Genomic DNA, 13,142 nt, shown 5'->3' with positions numbered 1-13,142 from the left:
AGTGTTCCCAGTGTGTGCCCACATCACCTGTGCGAGCCTCTCACGGAAAGCTCTGTCAACCCTTGGAGATGAAACGACTCCAAATGGAGTCGTGTTCTTCATCCCTCTCCTGTCACCAGCCCCCTCCTGACCAGCAGTGCCAGCGCCGGGCCTGCTGTCCCAGCTGCAGGCGCCTGTGCCCGGGAGGTGGCGACAGTCCCCTTCGCACACCCGCACTGTTCGCCCCACAGCCCTGACTGCCTGCCATTCATTTCAGCTCGGAAAGATGTCTGAGCGTCCCCAGATTTTGAAAAGGAGAGTCCCACTGAAGCTCATCCTCAGAAATCTGGTCCTGAAAGCAGGACTTAAATAATTGAATCATTTAAACACTCAGTTGAATTCGAGCTGGTATAGATAACTTACAAAACAGAACTTGCCTTTTAAAAAAAAAATTATAGCTTAACAAATACAAGAAAACAGAACAGGCACAGTCACACGAACACATACTCTTTGGCACATGCGATAAGAACGAAAGCTTTACCACCACTGTTTAATGAATAGTGGGTTAAAATTCCTGCCAACACATGCTCCATATTATTAAAGGCTGAGAGAGTTGGGCTTGTTCAGCCTGGAGAAGAGAAGGCTCCGGGGAGACCTTATAGCACCTTCCAGTGCCTGAAGGGGCTACAAGGAAGCTGGGGGGGACTTTTTACAAGGGTCTGTAGTGACAGGACAAGGGGTAACGGGTTTCAATTGAAAGTGGGGAGGTTTAGAGTGGATATCAGGAAGAAGTTCTTCCCAGAGAGGGTGGTGAGGCACTGGAACAGGTTGCCCAGAGAAGCTGTGGATGCCCCATCCCTGGAAGTGTTCAAGGCCAGGCTGGATGAGGCTTTGAGCAACCTGGTCTAGTGGAAGGGGTTCCTGCCCATGGCAGGGGGGGTGGAACTAGATGGTCTTTAAGGTCCCTCCCACCCCAAACCAGTCTGTGATTCTATGATTCTATGATTAACAACTGCCATTAGTTATTAGCTCATATATGAGACACTGCAGGCGAAGGCATACACCAGTTTACACTCTGGTTATGCTTCCTATGCTTGTGCTGTACGGTGTTGTATTTTGTTTTGTATTTAGACACTTTCTATCCAGATCAGTTTTCTTTGTGAATATTGGCCCATAATGATTGGAAGAATTTATTTGATCCTCTGTTTCTACTGACTGATAGACAAGGCACTGTTCATCAAATCATCAAATATCGCTGCTTCTCACCACGTGCTTGCTACGCCTCTCTCCATCTTTTGCAGACGTACGTATGCACACTTCTGCTTTGGTTTCTCTTTGACTGTCCCTCTTTTAGGCTTAAGCTTTGTTCTCACTCACGGTTTTAACCACACTGGCATTAGCAGAAGCAGTGGTCCCAGAGGTACAAATTTAACAGATATGCTGAGCCAACCCACTAATTTGCATCTGCTGAAACGACCAGTGCGGCTCCCTCTCCGGTTGTGTACCCCTGCAGCCCCATCCGCCCCAAGCCTTGGCTGACCTGACCCTGCGGGGAGCCGATTCAGCTCACCGGGTGGGCAGAAAGGAGCAAAGGGCAAAGTGAGTATTTTTCGACCGCTTCAGCGATGTGAAAGTGGCTCAGGGAGGTGGCGGGTCAGGCCCAGGCAGAGGAGAGGGGCTGTGCCTCAGAGGGGGCAGAGGAGAGCAGCACTGTCCTTCTTGGCAGGAGTAAGCTGTGTGTGAGACTGGCTCGGCCACCTCCCCCAGCCTTGTCCTCAGTATGGCTCGTAGATGTAAATAACAGAATTAACACTCAATATTGCTGGCGGCTACCCTTTTGTTTCCTCATGCAGCAAAGGCTAGGAAATGTTTGGGTTTTGCTTCGCTCCAGGCAGATCAGCATAATCACACCCCGCACAGTGAAACCCCAGAGAAGATGCTGTCCCACCTTGCCAATATCACCCAGCTCAGCAAGGGACACCCCGGCATCCACTCACAAGCTTCCTCCTAATTTCTCATGTGTTTTTTTGTAACTGAGTCAAATGATGAGACCCTGTGCCAGCTCTGGGAACTTGACCTGCCCTGGTCCCGCAGGTGGCTGACTCCTGGTGTCAGGATTTCAATCTCTTCCTGCTCCCTTGGCAGCTGTAAAGTTGGAATTGAAATGGAGGAAACCAGCAATTTGGTTTAAAATCTGACAGGTCACAAACTGCCTACAACGGAATATTTTACTGTGCTGGAAAACTGGCGTTTCCTGAAGTAACAGTCATTACAACTGTCATTAATCTTTTGGGTTAGCAGTGGGCTTTTTAAACCCAATTCCAGAGCAGAACATAGTGGTTCCTACAGTAAAAACTTGTACAGGTCTTGGCCACCAGCTTTCAACACCTTGAATTAAAGTTGCTTCGCCTTCTAGACTTTCTCTGCCTTGTGTTACACCCTCAAATGCTGGGCCCAAAAAGACAACGCTATTTCTAATAGCAACAGAGCGAGTATGCTTTGAGTGCAAACATGATAGCCCTGCATTTTGGAGCTAAGCACTTTGGCTGGTGAATGTGTTAACTGCCTAGTGATTGCTTCTCATCCATCTCAAGTTCTCCACCTGGTCCTTGAATCATCTGAATTTTAAGGAAGAGCAAAGGAAAGAAAAATAAAGCTGCAGTTAACTTACAACATGAGGATATAGGTACGCTGATGGCCAGAATGATCCAGGCAATGTCCATCTTGCTGAGACAGATGGTTGCTCTGTGCTGGGGTTTGTCCCCCTCAGTGACATGGGAGATATTTCCTTGCACCCCAGGTTTCCAGGTCCCAGCAGGAACCAGTCTGTTTAGGAAGTTCCCAGTGGCAGTGGAGCCAGCTGTGGAAACGGAGCTGGACAACCTCGTGGCGGGCGCTGCGGAGAGAGCGCTGCCCAGCAAGGTCGCGTTAGTCACTGCGCCGCGCTGCGTTGGCGCTGGTTCCTTGGGGTCTCCCGCTGCCGGGGAGGAGACACCGACGTCAAAACTGGTCTGAACAGAGTGACCCGCTGCTGCCGTTGCAGATCCAGGGCCAGCAAACAGAGGGACATTTGTACTGAGATTCAAGGTTACCCAGGAGCTGTTTTTGCTCAGCATATCCCATACGCCGTAGCGGGTGGGTTTAAAAGGCACCGACACTGCTTCAGGATCAGTTGATGGTCCAGCAGTTGTGGTGGCAAAATCTGCCTCCTGTACCACTAGCTCGGCCCCATCCCCTCGCTGTGCTTCCCTAAGGCTTCCCGAGGCGTTGCGGTGGGAAGAAGGGTCTGAGTGCGTAGTTCTTGCCAGCCCTGTGCCATTGGGGTCGCTGGAGGCTGGTGTCTGGGACTGAAACGGGTGGTCTGTGAAAGGGCTCCTCAGGGTAGGGAAGGGAGAGTGCAGGGTCGTCTTTAGGTAAGGCTCTGAGGACTCCGTGAAGTTGCCTTTGAAAACCTGGAATATTTTCCCCTTGGGGCGAGTCTGTCCCGAGTACAAAGCACTCTGGTTGTACAAATGATACGTTTCCTTTTCGCCGCCACGGGGGCCGCTCGCTTCCTTTTGCCCGGTGGAAGGGGCTTTCTCCGCCACGCTGACGGGATGGGGGATGGCGTGAGTGGACGTGGGAAGGGGCTCGGCCACGTGGCGGTCTTTGTGGCGAGGTGTTGTTCCCATGGCTGTGACAGTGGTAGTGTCCATCGGGAAGCCCTGAGAGGAGGAGGCAGTGGGAGACAGTACCTGAACAGAAAACACCAGCTCTTCTGTCAGTGCCAAAATCAGTAGAACACCTGGAAGGAAAAACAGAGAGAAAGGGTGAGATACCAGGGAGGGACTAGTGGACAGGAAACGGCACAGCTTGCGCAAAGGAATCCCTTCCATGTTCTGCACAGGGACAGAAGAGTTAGCATCCAACTTGGTCAGCCTCTCTGGGAAAGTAGGAAGAGAAAGGAAAACTTGCAGGGGCTGCAGTGGCCCCGTGGGAGTGGTGAGGTGGGAATAGGAAGGTTGTGGTGAACATCTGCGGCAATGGGAGAGAGGAGCTTGAAGTATGGACTCAGGATAGTGCTTTAAAGTGCCATAGGCAGGTGATTTCCCTGTAGAAGCTTTAGGGGTAGAAACAAAAGACATTTTTATTTTTGTTTTGGCCAGGAGGCCTCCAGATGGATGTCCGCATTGTTATGGGGAACTTCATTCTGCTCATTCTTTTGGCTGCAAAATCTTAAATTTGGCTGCTTCCAGTCTTGGATGCCATTAAGCAATCTGTTTTTTGAGAAAACAGCTGCTTAGCCCTTGCCAAAAATTAGGCCAAGAAGGGATGTCTGATGAGAGGGGTCCCTGGGTTATAAATGCTGTCCTTTACTCAGCAATTTTGGAGAAATCTAGTCACTTATTTTAGAGTATGAGATGTGGAAAATCTCTAAATGTTAAAAAAGAACAAGAAAACAGAGCTGTCACAGCCATTTAAAAAAGCCGCTTGATTATTAGGGGTCTGACCCAATCGAACACAACCGCCCTCGGCACCCATATACAAACGTTCGGTGGTAACCTGTGCCAGCTCACACGTGCAGCAGGACCGGATTGTGTGAAATTTGCCTCCCGCCACCCTCTGTAGCGCACATCATTTCATGAGCTGCCAGATTCACACTGCTGGGAACATCAATTCTTCCCTTTATTCCTAGTCCAGATAATGGACGTGGGCAGCTGCAGCAGCATAAGCCTTCTCGGGACGCAGGGCTAATACACCGTGAGTTAGCATGACCTGCAGGGACCACATCAATCACACGTCACCATTTCCCTATGTTGATGCTGTCCAGTGTAACGTGGATCTCTGCCCACTAGGAAGCACATGGAATAAATCCATTTTGCACAGTCCACCGAGCATCATCAGATGGCACCATTAGCACCGTGCTGGTGTGCATTTCAACCAGCCGTGTCAAGGTGAAAAACGTTGTCACGGTCTGAACGAATCAGGGAGACGAGTTCGTCAAAGCTGCAGGAACTGGGTAATGATCCCCTTCCAGCCAAGACTGTGGGGTATCTTCCTGCCCCCTTCGCCCTTCCCAGGCTTGCCAGCTTTCTCTGTGAGCATCGTTATGCCATCCAGTTCTACCCTACTTGGGAATATCTGTTATGGGCACCAGAAGGAAAGGAAGACTTGGGAAAACGACAGAAGATCTATGAATAGGTGTCCACTGGGCCCTAAAGCTCTGTTGCCCGTTGGGCAGATGCCAATGCCAGGAAATAAGTTCATTTCGAATCCTGTGCGTCGTTCACACTCCTTCGCAAGCAGTGCAATTACACGTAGCAAAAGGTCACCAAAGGAGCAGTACCCATTCCTCTTTCTCAGCTAAATGCTCCCCTTAGATCACCAACCATCATTTCTGAACCGGAGCTGTGCAGATCTCTGCAACAGACACAGTTCACCTCATCTTGCCCCCAGCAGCCTCCTGTTACTTCTCGGAGTACCCAGCAGCTGAAAACACCGACTGGTTAACACCGTGAGAGCCAACTACAAGCAATGCACTTTCTGCTGCCTGATGCTAAAATTAGCTCGTATTTTTTTGATTTCTGAAATAAATATCTCCAACAAATAAACTATCATCGGGGATACTGCTCCCCAGTTCCTAGTCTGCCGCAGACCATATGCTTTCAGCAGAACACCTAGTCCAAGAAAAGCCCGTATTCGGTATGCTGAGATGCAACCAGGATAGCAGGTTGTGCTACACTTGTGGAGCATCACTCTTGGAAATGAAAGGCAGAAGTTATCTTCACATTTTTGGCAGTACTTATCCTGAGGTCAAGGTCAAAGCAGATATTCTAGTGTCCATATGGCTAATATTTCATGCCAAGACAAGTTGCTGCCACAGAACAAATTCAAAGAGGAAAGGATGGTGATTTATTTTGGATTTGGTGTGTGGAGATAACGGTTCAGGAAACTTTAGGCCTGCTGTTCTGAGCACACACGATAAAGTGCACTGCCAGATCTTATGAGATACTAGTTTATGATGATTGTAATGCCTGCTAGAATTTTTGGATGCTCTTTGTGTAAGTACTTTCTCTCACATCTCACGCACAGAAGAACATCTCTCTTGGGTTAATGTTTTTCTCCAGGATATACCTTAAGGAATAAGGAAGTTGTCAGCTTTCCTGCATATTGTGGCCTGGGGTTAGAACCCTGATCTTTGGCTAAAAACCTACCTCATACCCATTTCCACTTCTTGAAATACTGGTACATCAGAAGCTTGCTGCAATAAAGATTTATAATCTCCCTGGGGCAATCTGTTATGGTAGCAGGTCACCACACGTCAGGCACAGGAAGCCAGAGGCACTTAGCTAGTACCTTTGGGTGGCTTGTAAAGTATGAATAACTATTCAAAGGAAATACTGCGTCAGAAGTAATTTATCTGACACGAAACAATAACCCCCATGACATTTGGCAGTCAGGTTTTGCTCATCTACTAGGCTCCCTTTAACAGCGTCTTATGGAGCCCCCGTGGCCCCATAAGCTACGGCTTCTTAGGACTTATTTTTATGGGTGAAATGGACCACAGTAACTCCTTCAGTGACAACCAGAGCTAATCTGTGCCCCTAACTACTGAAAAAAACATTCAGCTTAGTAGATCATAGTAAAACCAGCCAGTGCTGAATATTTAGGGAGAACCAGCTGATAATAAGGACTTCATAGTGGGCTTTGCTGGCTCTTTTAAGTAGCATTAATTTGCTTTATAACTGAGCAACAGCCAACTGGAAAGTAAAGCTGGAATTGGTATTTTCAGATGCTCTGCATCATCACCTAAGCACGCTCTGGCTGGATTTGCAGTGACCTGATTGCCCAGAGGCTTTTCTATCACTTGAGGATATGCAATGTCTTACGAAGGGGGACTCCTACTAAGGTCCCTGGTATTAGACTGCCCAGTTTGGCAACTTTGGCTTAAGCCTAGGAAAAAGCTGTTCTGAATTTCTATACTAAGGCGCAGGAGGGATTTGTCACAGGAATGAACTTAACCAACCCCTTCAAATGTCTTCCCAACCTCTGACCTGCTTCACAAACATACCCGCACTGAGAGAAGAGGCACAGCGGGTACGATGCTAACCGTCCCCCATGGCCTCGACTTACCCTCAATCAGACTACCCCTGAAAGAAAACCTTCCGGTTGCTGTCAAGTTGTCATGGCCAAAGTTTTGATATCCCAGATGAGTTAGTATACAGCAGATGCTCTTGTTCAGTTCAAAGTGCAGTCTTGCAGCTCTTAGCCAAAATCCTTCACTTTTGGCTGCCTAAGACTCTCAGGACTGATATTACTTAGAGTGTGAGCCCTTTGGGGTAAGGACTGGCAGTCCTTACTGTCTGCTGGCATAAAGGTAATGCAGACTGATGTAAGCACATTATAGCAAATGATAATATAAATTATATTTTCAAAAATCAGTTCACACCATTAAGTTTTTTCATAAGGGGCCATTTCTAAGGTATAGGAGCTCATGCTCAGAAGGGGTCAGACTGGCTTGGCTTCTAAATACTCTGTGTCAAATTCCTGCTTTTGGAGTCTAATTTTACGACTTCATTAAAACCATTCAACCCTAATCAGAAGGCTGATTGACCTGATGACTCTGTGGTGTGAACCGTGTCATCCTGTGTCTTGTACAGTGCACCAGGAAGGGAATATTAAGTACAAAATTAACTCCAGGACAAAGCACAGCAAAGTGACAGCAGAGTCTACACAGAGGGTGCTGATGTGCATTTAGTGATAAAAACTCCTTCCTGACAACATGGTGCAATGGTTCAAATCTCAACAGGATGTCCCTGCAGTGCTTCTTCCCACCGCACGCCCACACAAGGAGTCCAGAAATGGTGTGTACAGTTGTGTACGGGAAGAAAATGAAGGAGTTCCTTTACAGCAGTGTTTTAAAAGAATGCAGTTGATGTCCTCAGCAAGTCTCATTAAAGTCAGGAGTTAGGAATATTCTGCTTTCCTGGACTGTTATGAAATCTGCAGGGTCCTTCCACTTGGGAATGTCCTCATGGTCCTTTTATTTGCTCACAGGAGGCAGAACTGCCTCCCTCCAGACCAGAAAAACAAAGCTATTTGGCCCCAGTAGCTGACGTTCTTTGACTGTTTTATCTTGGGAGCCCCTCCTAGGAGCCCACATCCTGGCGTGGGACAACGTTACAAGGATTCATCTGGGAGTTAATACCGCCTGGTGCTGCACAGGACACTTCATGGGCACTTCGAGAACAGCCTTTTTGCATGACCTGGCAGAGAGGCTGTCGAGTCAGCTCACACGTTCAGCCTCCCCGGGGCACCCCATTTGAACAACACAAACTTATGTAACTTCTGATCTAAAGCCTGTGGAAAGGTTCCCAGTGACTTCAGCGAGCTTTGGACCAAGTCCTAATCGCCAGAGATCCAGTGGAAACTTTTGAGCTGCACATTCACATTTTCTACAGCAAGCGAATATGTACAACGAGCTCAGCCTGGCGTTTGACCCCTTCCAGCCCCTGCTACCTCGGACCTTGTGCAAGTCAAACAGAGCCACCCTGGGCAGTACTTGGCAAACATTTTTGCTCTAGCGAGTCAGGAAGAGCTTTTTGTGCAGAGACCTACTGCTGGACTTGTTATTTCAGACTGCCGTAGGCAAGGGAAGCAAAGGGAGCCGTCCTACAAAGGACCCATTATCTACAGACCCAGGGCTTGGCTGCACACGGGCAGCGTACGGGATGCTGAAGCCTCTCTGTGCTTCTAACAGTCCTGACTTAGTAACAGTGAGAGAAGGTTGTGCAAAACCTGTTCAAAGCAACAGCGAGGTTACTGTAATGAAAGCTTTCTGTACGACACTGTTGACTTCTCATGTGTCTCTCAGCAAACCCAAAACGTTACAGGGAGCAGAAGGAATGTTTAATAGATGGAAACTGCGCAAAAACTATATTTTATTACTCTTGTTATGGTTGTTTTTGTTATTGTAACTTCTTTATAATCTCTCAAAGCAATGTAATTTTCACTCACAATACAGCAGCCTTTGTACAAACAAAGAGTTAAGCAAATTTCGTCTCCATGATTGGTGGTAGAACTGAGGGGAAAAAAGTAGCTTACTCTGCATAGAAAATTTCTCTTCCCTGCCTATCAGCGGCTGTCATGACAGAACTCCCAGATATTAACTTACAAGTTACTGTTTTCCCTTAGAAGTATTAGACAGGGTGATCTCCCCCAACTCCAATACACAAGGTATTGGGTAAAATGCAGGGAATGAGGCACAGAGAGTATAAACCAGCATCAGGAGAAACTCTGGAGATCACACGTACAAACACAAATTAAGCTGTACTTGCTGACACTCCCTGTGCAACAACAGGAACGGCAGCTACAGTTTTTGTGTTGCAAGATGTCCCAGTCCTTTAACAGCACAAAACCACTGCAGAACACTATTACTGCCTCTAAGATGCACTTCTATCCCAGACTTCGAGAGAGTGAGCTCGTAAATCCAAATGCATTTCTGGTCCTCTGGGGAGTTAAACAATGGGTGATACACACAGGACAGAGTCACGTAGGCACAGAGCAAGCAGCTCCCAATTCAGTCGCACGCTGCTCTAGAGACTGACAGACACTATGGGAATAGGTGCTTTAGAAATGCTTCACATCACTTATCCAGCTAAATATATACAGACATCCGAGCTGTTAAACCTTGTGAAAAGGCTTAGAGACAATCTAGGACAACAGTAATTACTGAGAGGAGGGTAATAAAAAGCAAGAGCCTGACTCTAGCTTCCTGTTCAAGGTAATCACTTACCTGAAAATATCATTTGGACTTGTCAGCAGACATCCTCACCTGCTCACATCACACAGATTTGGAAGCTTCATCCCCCAGCAGAGAAAGGAAGAAATACATCTCCTCCCTAACGAGGCAGCTGCACGCAGGAGTTGCTGTTATTGTTGGAAGTGGTTTGGAGGAATGAGGACAGAGACAGCCCAGGCAGGCGTGTCTTGCAGGGCTGTGCAGCGAGAGGGCTCGCTCCTTTATGGAGTACCTTTGCCACTGCAAGGCGAGATTACTTACTGAGCCGGTCCCCCCCTCTGCCAGCGGATCGAAGGGCTGCTTGGTATTCTAGCTTGGTTTCCCATCGAGTCCAGATACAGTTTGTCTGTCACGGGTCTATTCAGATGCCAGAGGATTGCTGGCAGTTCTCGTTTTCTGGGAACAAAACAGCAACGAGCACCCCAGCTGCACGCCCTTGGAGGCTGTTCAGTCCCTATTTCAAGGCAGAGTGCCCTCCCTTCAGCGCAGCGTTTAGCTTTCTGTGTGTGGATGGATTTTACAGATCTACCTCCTGCTTCTGTACCTCCACCAGACTTTCCACTTCATTCAATTATCTCTAATGATATTAATACTCCTATCAGAAGAAAATATGCGGAATGAGTAAGCCGCCTTCTTCTTTCCTTCTCCTTCCCTGGCATCAAAATGCATGTTCTGTATTTTATTTCTTCACTCCTCAGAGGTGATTGGGCATTTTTTACCTTGTAACTATAAAGAAGTCCACAGACCTTGTGATTCCTAAAGCCATAATCCTGCCTCCCTTCTTTCTTTTCTTCCTTTTTTCTGTTTCTCTCTCTCTAGCACAGCTGGGTGTCTGGAATAACGCACTGCCCAAAGAGCAAAAAAACGTGCCCACCACAACCAACTACCATTCCCTCGAAAGGCACAGGGAAATGGTAAGAGAATAACATGTTGGGGGCTTCTTGAGAGCGGTGTCGGAGTCCCCCAGGGGTCAGAAGGCAATCCCCACCCCTCAGACCTTGGCTCAGAGTCCCTGTTGTATCCAGGGGTGCTGCAACAGCCTGAGCAGTTTGTTATATGGGCTCCTCGTAAAATTAATTCCTAATGTTCTGCTAGAGAGATGTCAGTTCCTTCTTCTCTCTTATCATACCAGGTGAGAAGATCCTCTTTTTTCCAGGCCTTGGATACCAGCACGTTGCAGCCAGACTTCTTTTTTGATGCTGTGGCCAAATCAGAAAGGAACGATGCTGTGACGATAGGTTTGAGATTCAGCAGTGCTAGCAGCTACAAGGTCTCTGATGGAGGGAGACCCCAGCGCTGATTTTCGGGGACTGAAGTCCCCATCAGGAAGGCTAGGCAGGTGCATGCACTATATCACAAGTGCGTTTTACCCACAGTTGCACCAACTCTGTTTTCACAGCCATGGTAATTTCATGGAGGACACTGAAAGACAGGGTACAAATAATAATAATCTTAGATCTGCTGTGTATTTTCATGCTCTTGTGCTGATGATGCTCGGTTTCTCCCTGCCATTTGCAGTTCACTTTTCATCCTTACTGTTTCCAGTCTGAAGGTTTTTCTAAATAAAGATATTTAGTGCATTATTAAAAAAAAAAGTGGTCCTTACAAATACCAGCTTGTTTAGCAGTTTCTAGAACTCAAGGCTGATTAAGAGCTTGCTGCTGAAACAATGATTTAGCACGAAGCTGCAGCTGGCGTAACAAGAGAACCATGCCACGTATTTTAACCTTTGCTGGAGGATTTGCCACATCTGTAAGTAGTAACTCACCACAGATTTCTTCCCTGTGTGCTGTCATGGATGGAAACATATGGCTCAAAACTGCAGAGACCGTCATTTGGAATTTTGGATGAAAACTCTTCGTAAGGACAGAGGCTCTGTGCATTGCCTTGCCCCAAAACACATGGAACAAACCAAAAATAATTTTAAAAGCATGAGTGTTCCTTGGTCTGACAGCTCCCCCATCACACAAAGCTTGTCCAGCCCCAGCTTTGCAAATGCACATCCCTTCCTTTCCAGCCTTTACTTGGCAGCAGTTTTTGTTGGCAGGATGCTGTTGCCAAGGGAGACAGAAAGGATGTGCAGCTGGCTTTTCTTTCACCTGCACTTAGTGCTGCTGATCCTATTTATGTTACTGCACAACCTTTGGCTTCTAAGAGACCTACCATCAATGCCACTGGACCTTCTGAAGAGTTTTGACAATGACACAAATAGCTGTGGCCTCTGATGCAAAGCTTAAAATAGGATCTTGCCAAAGAGAGGGTGTAGTTGGTGTCACAGATACTGACTCAAGTAAGGGTATCCATTTCACAAGGAGCAATAAGGAGGAGGAAAGGAGGATTCAAAGCCATCTTATAAAGGTTTCTGACAGCCCCCCAAATAGATATATAAACGTTTCATGCCTGGTCTAAGGTAGCTGTGGCTCAGGCAGGCAATTCATGCCATCTACAGGTTGACTAGTACCCCAGTAAGGGTCCTCTCTTGCCATTAGCAAAGGAGGTCACACAGAGGGTGATGAGCTTTAACTAGATGTGCAGCTTTCAGGTGACAAAGTTAGGTGAGATGAATCCCACCGTGTATCCCTCTGTCTGTTTAGATGGCATCATCAGAAAGCAAACTGAGGATTTCTTAAGTGCAATAAAGGGACAAATACAAGATATGTTTGAAAAGGTGAAATGTAGTCTCTCTATCGTGAAGCTTTCCAGGAGGGGAAATCCCATTGCTTTGGGCATTGAGAACCTGTTTCTACTGAGCACCAAACCAGAAGCCTTAAAGAGCAACACTTCATTGCCACCAAAGGTGGACTAGGGCAGGTCCTGTCAGCCTTTCCACAGTAATGCATTAGGAAGCATTTTTCCTTCCCATATTAGAGGGTAATCAGGCAAGCACTAATTCAGCTGAAGCTGGGAGTTGCTGCCTCTCAAAGAAACAGACCCTGACCCCTGCAAGGTGCTGAACTGGAAAGTTGCAGGTAGCATGAGGGAGCAGGAGTCACTTCTTCACACATAAGCATTTTTCCAAAAAATTGCAGCTCCTAGACCTGCTGCACTCCTTTCAACTTGCAGTTGCAGGTAACCAAGTCAGAGGCTTCTGGTTCCAGCACCAGATGATAGATCTTTTCCAAACTTAATTTCTTCAGGACTAAGCCACCATCTCTAAGTAATTTACAACTGACCTATCCCTATTCTAGACTCAAGATATTCTTTCATTACAGCACGGGTTTTTTTAGCTTTTCTTCTAAGGAAAAAATTACAAGATCCCTCTGCTTGGAGAACGCAGAACTTTTTTTTTTCTCCACTTGCAAAAGCTGTGCTTAAATTCTCCAGCTGCAGGTACGGAAATGTTGACACTGCAGCCAGAGGGGATGTTATAGTTATGCATAGG

At 47.2% G+C, this 13,142-nt stretch overlaps 1 protein-coding gene across 1 annotated transcript in view; it reads right to left on the bottom strand.

Moving 5' to 3' along the window:
* TMEM108 (transmembrane protein 108) overlaps window positions 1-9,917 on the bottom strand; it is a gene marked incomplete at its 3' end in the record, with an annotated part of 17,726 nt that extends 7,809 nt beyond the window's left edge. The window contains exons 1-2 of the mRNA XM_010149561.1: window positions 9,755-9,917; window positions 2,651-3,763 (exon numbers count right to left, since the gene is read on the bottom strand). Coding sequence (XP_010147863.1) covers window positions 2,651-3,763; window positions 9,755-9,767 — 1,126 coding nt within the window. The remainder of the gene's footprint in view (window positions 1-2,650; window positions 3,764-9,754) is intronic.
* Window positions 9,918-13,142: the final 3,225 nt, after the last annotated feature.

Source organism: Eurypyga helias, unplaced genomic scaffold, assembly GCF_000690775.1.
Source record: "Eurypyga helias isolate BGI_N326 unplaced genomic scaffold, ASM69077v1 scaffold33253, whole genome shotgun sequence".
Classification (NCBI taxonomy): Eukaryota; Metazoa; Chordata; class Aves; order Eurypygiformes; family Eurypygidae; genus Eurypyga; species Eurypyga helias.
Note: the sequence above shows the minus strand (reverse complement) of the source record. Positions and strands in the feature narration are given on the sequence as shown.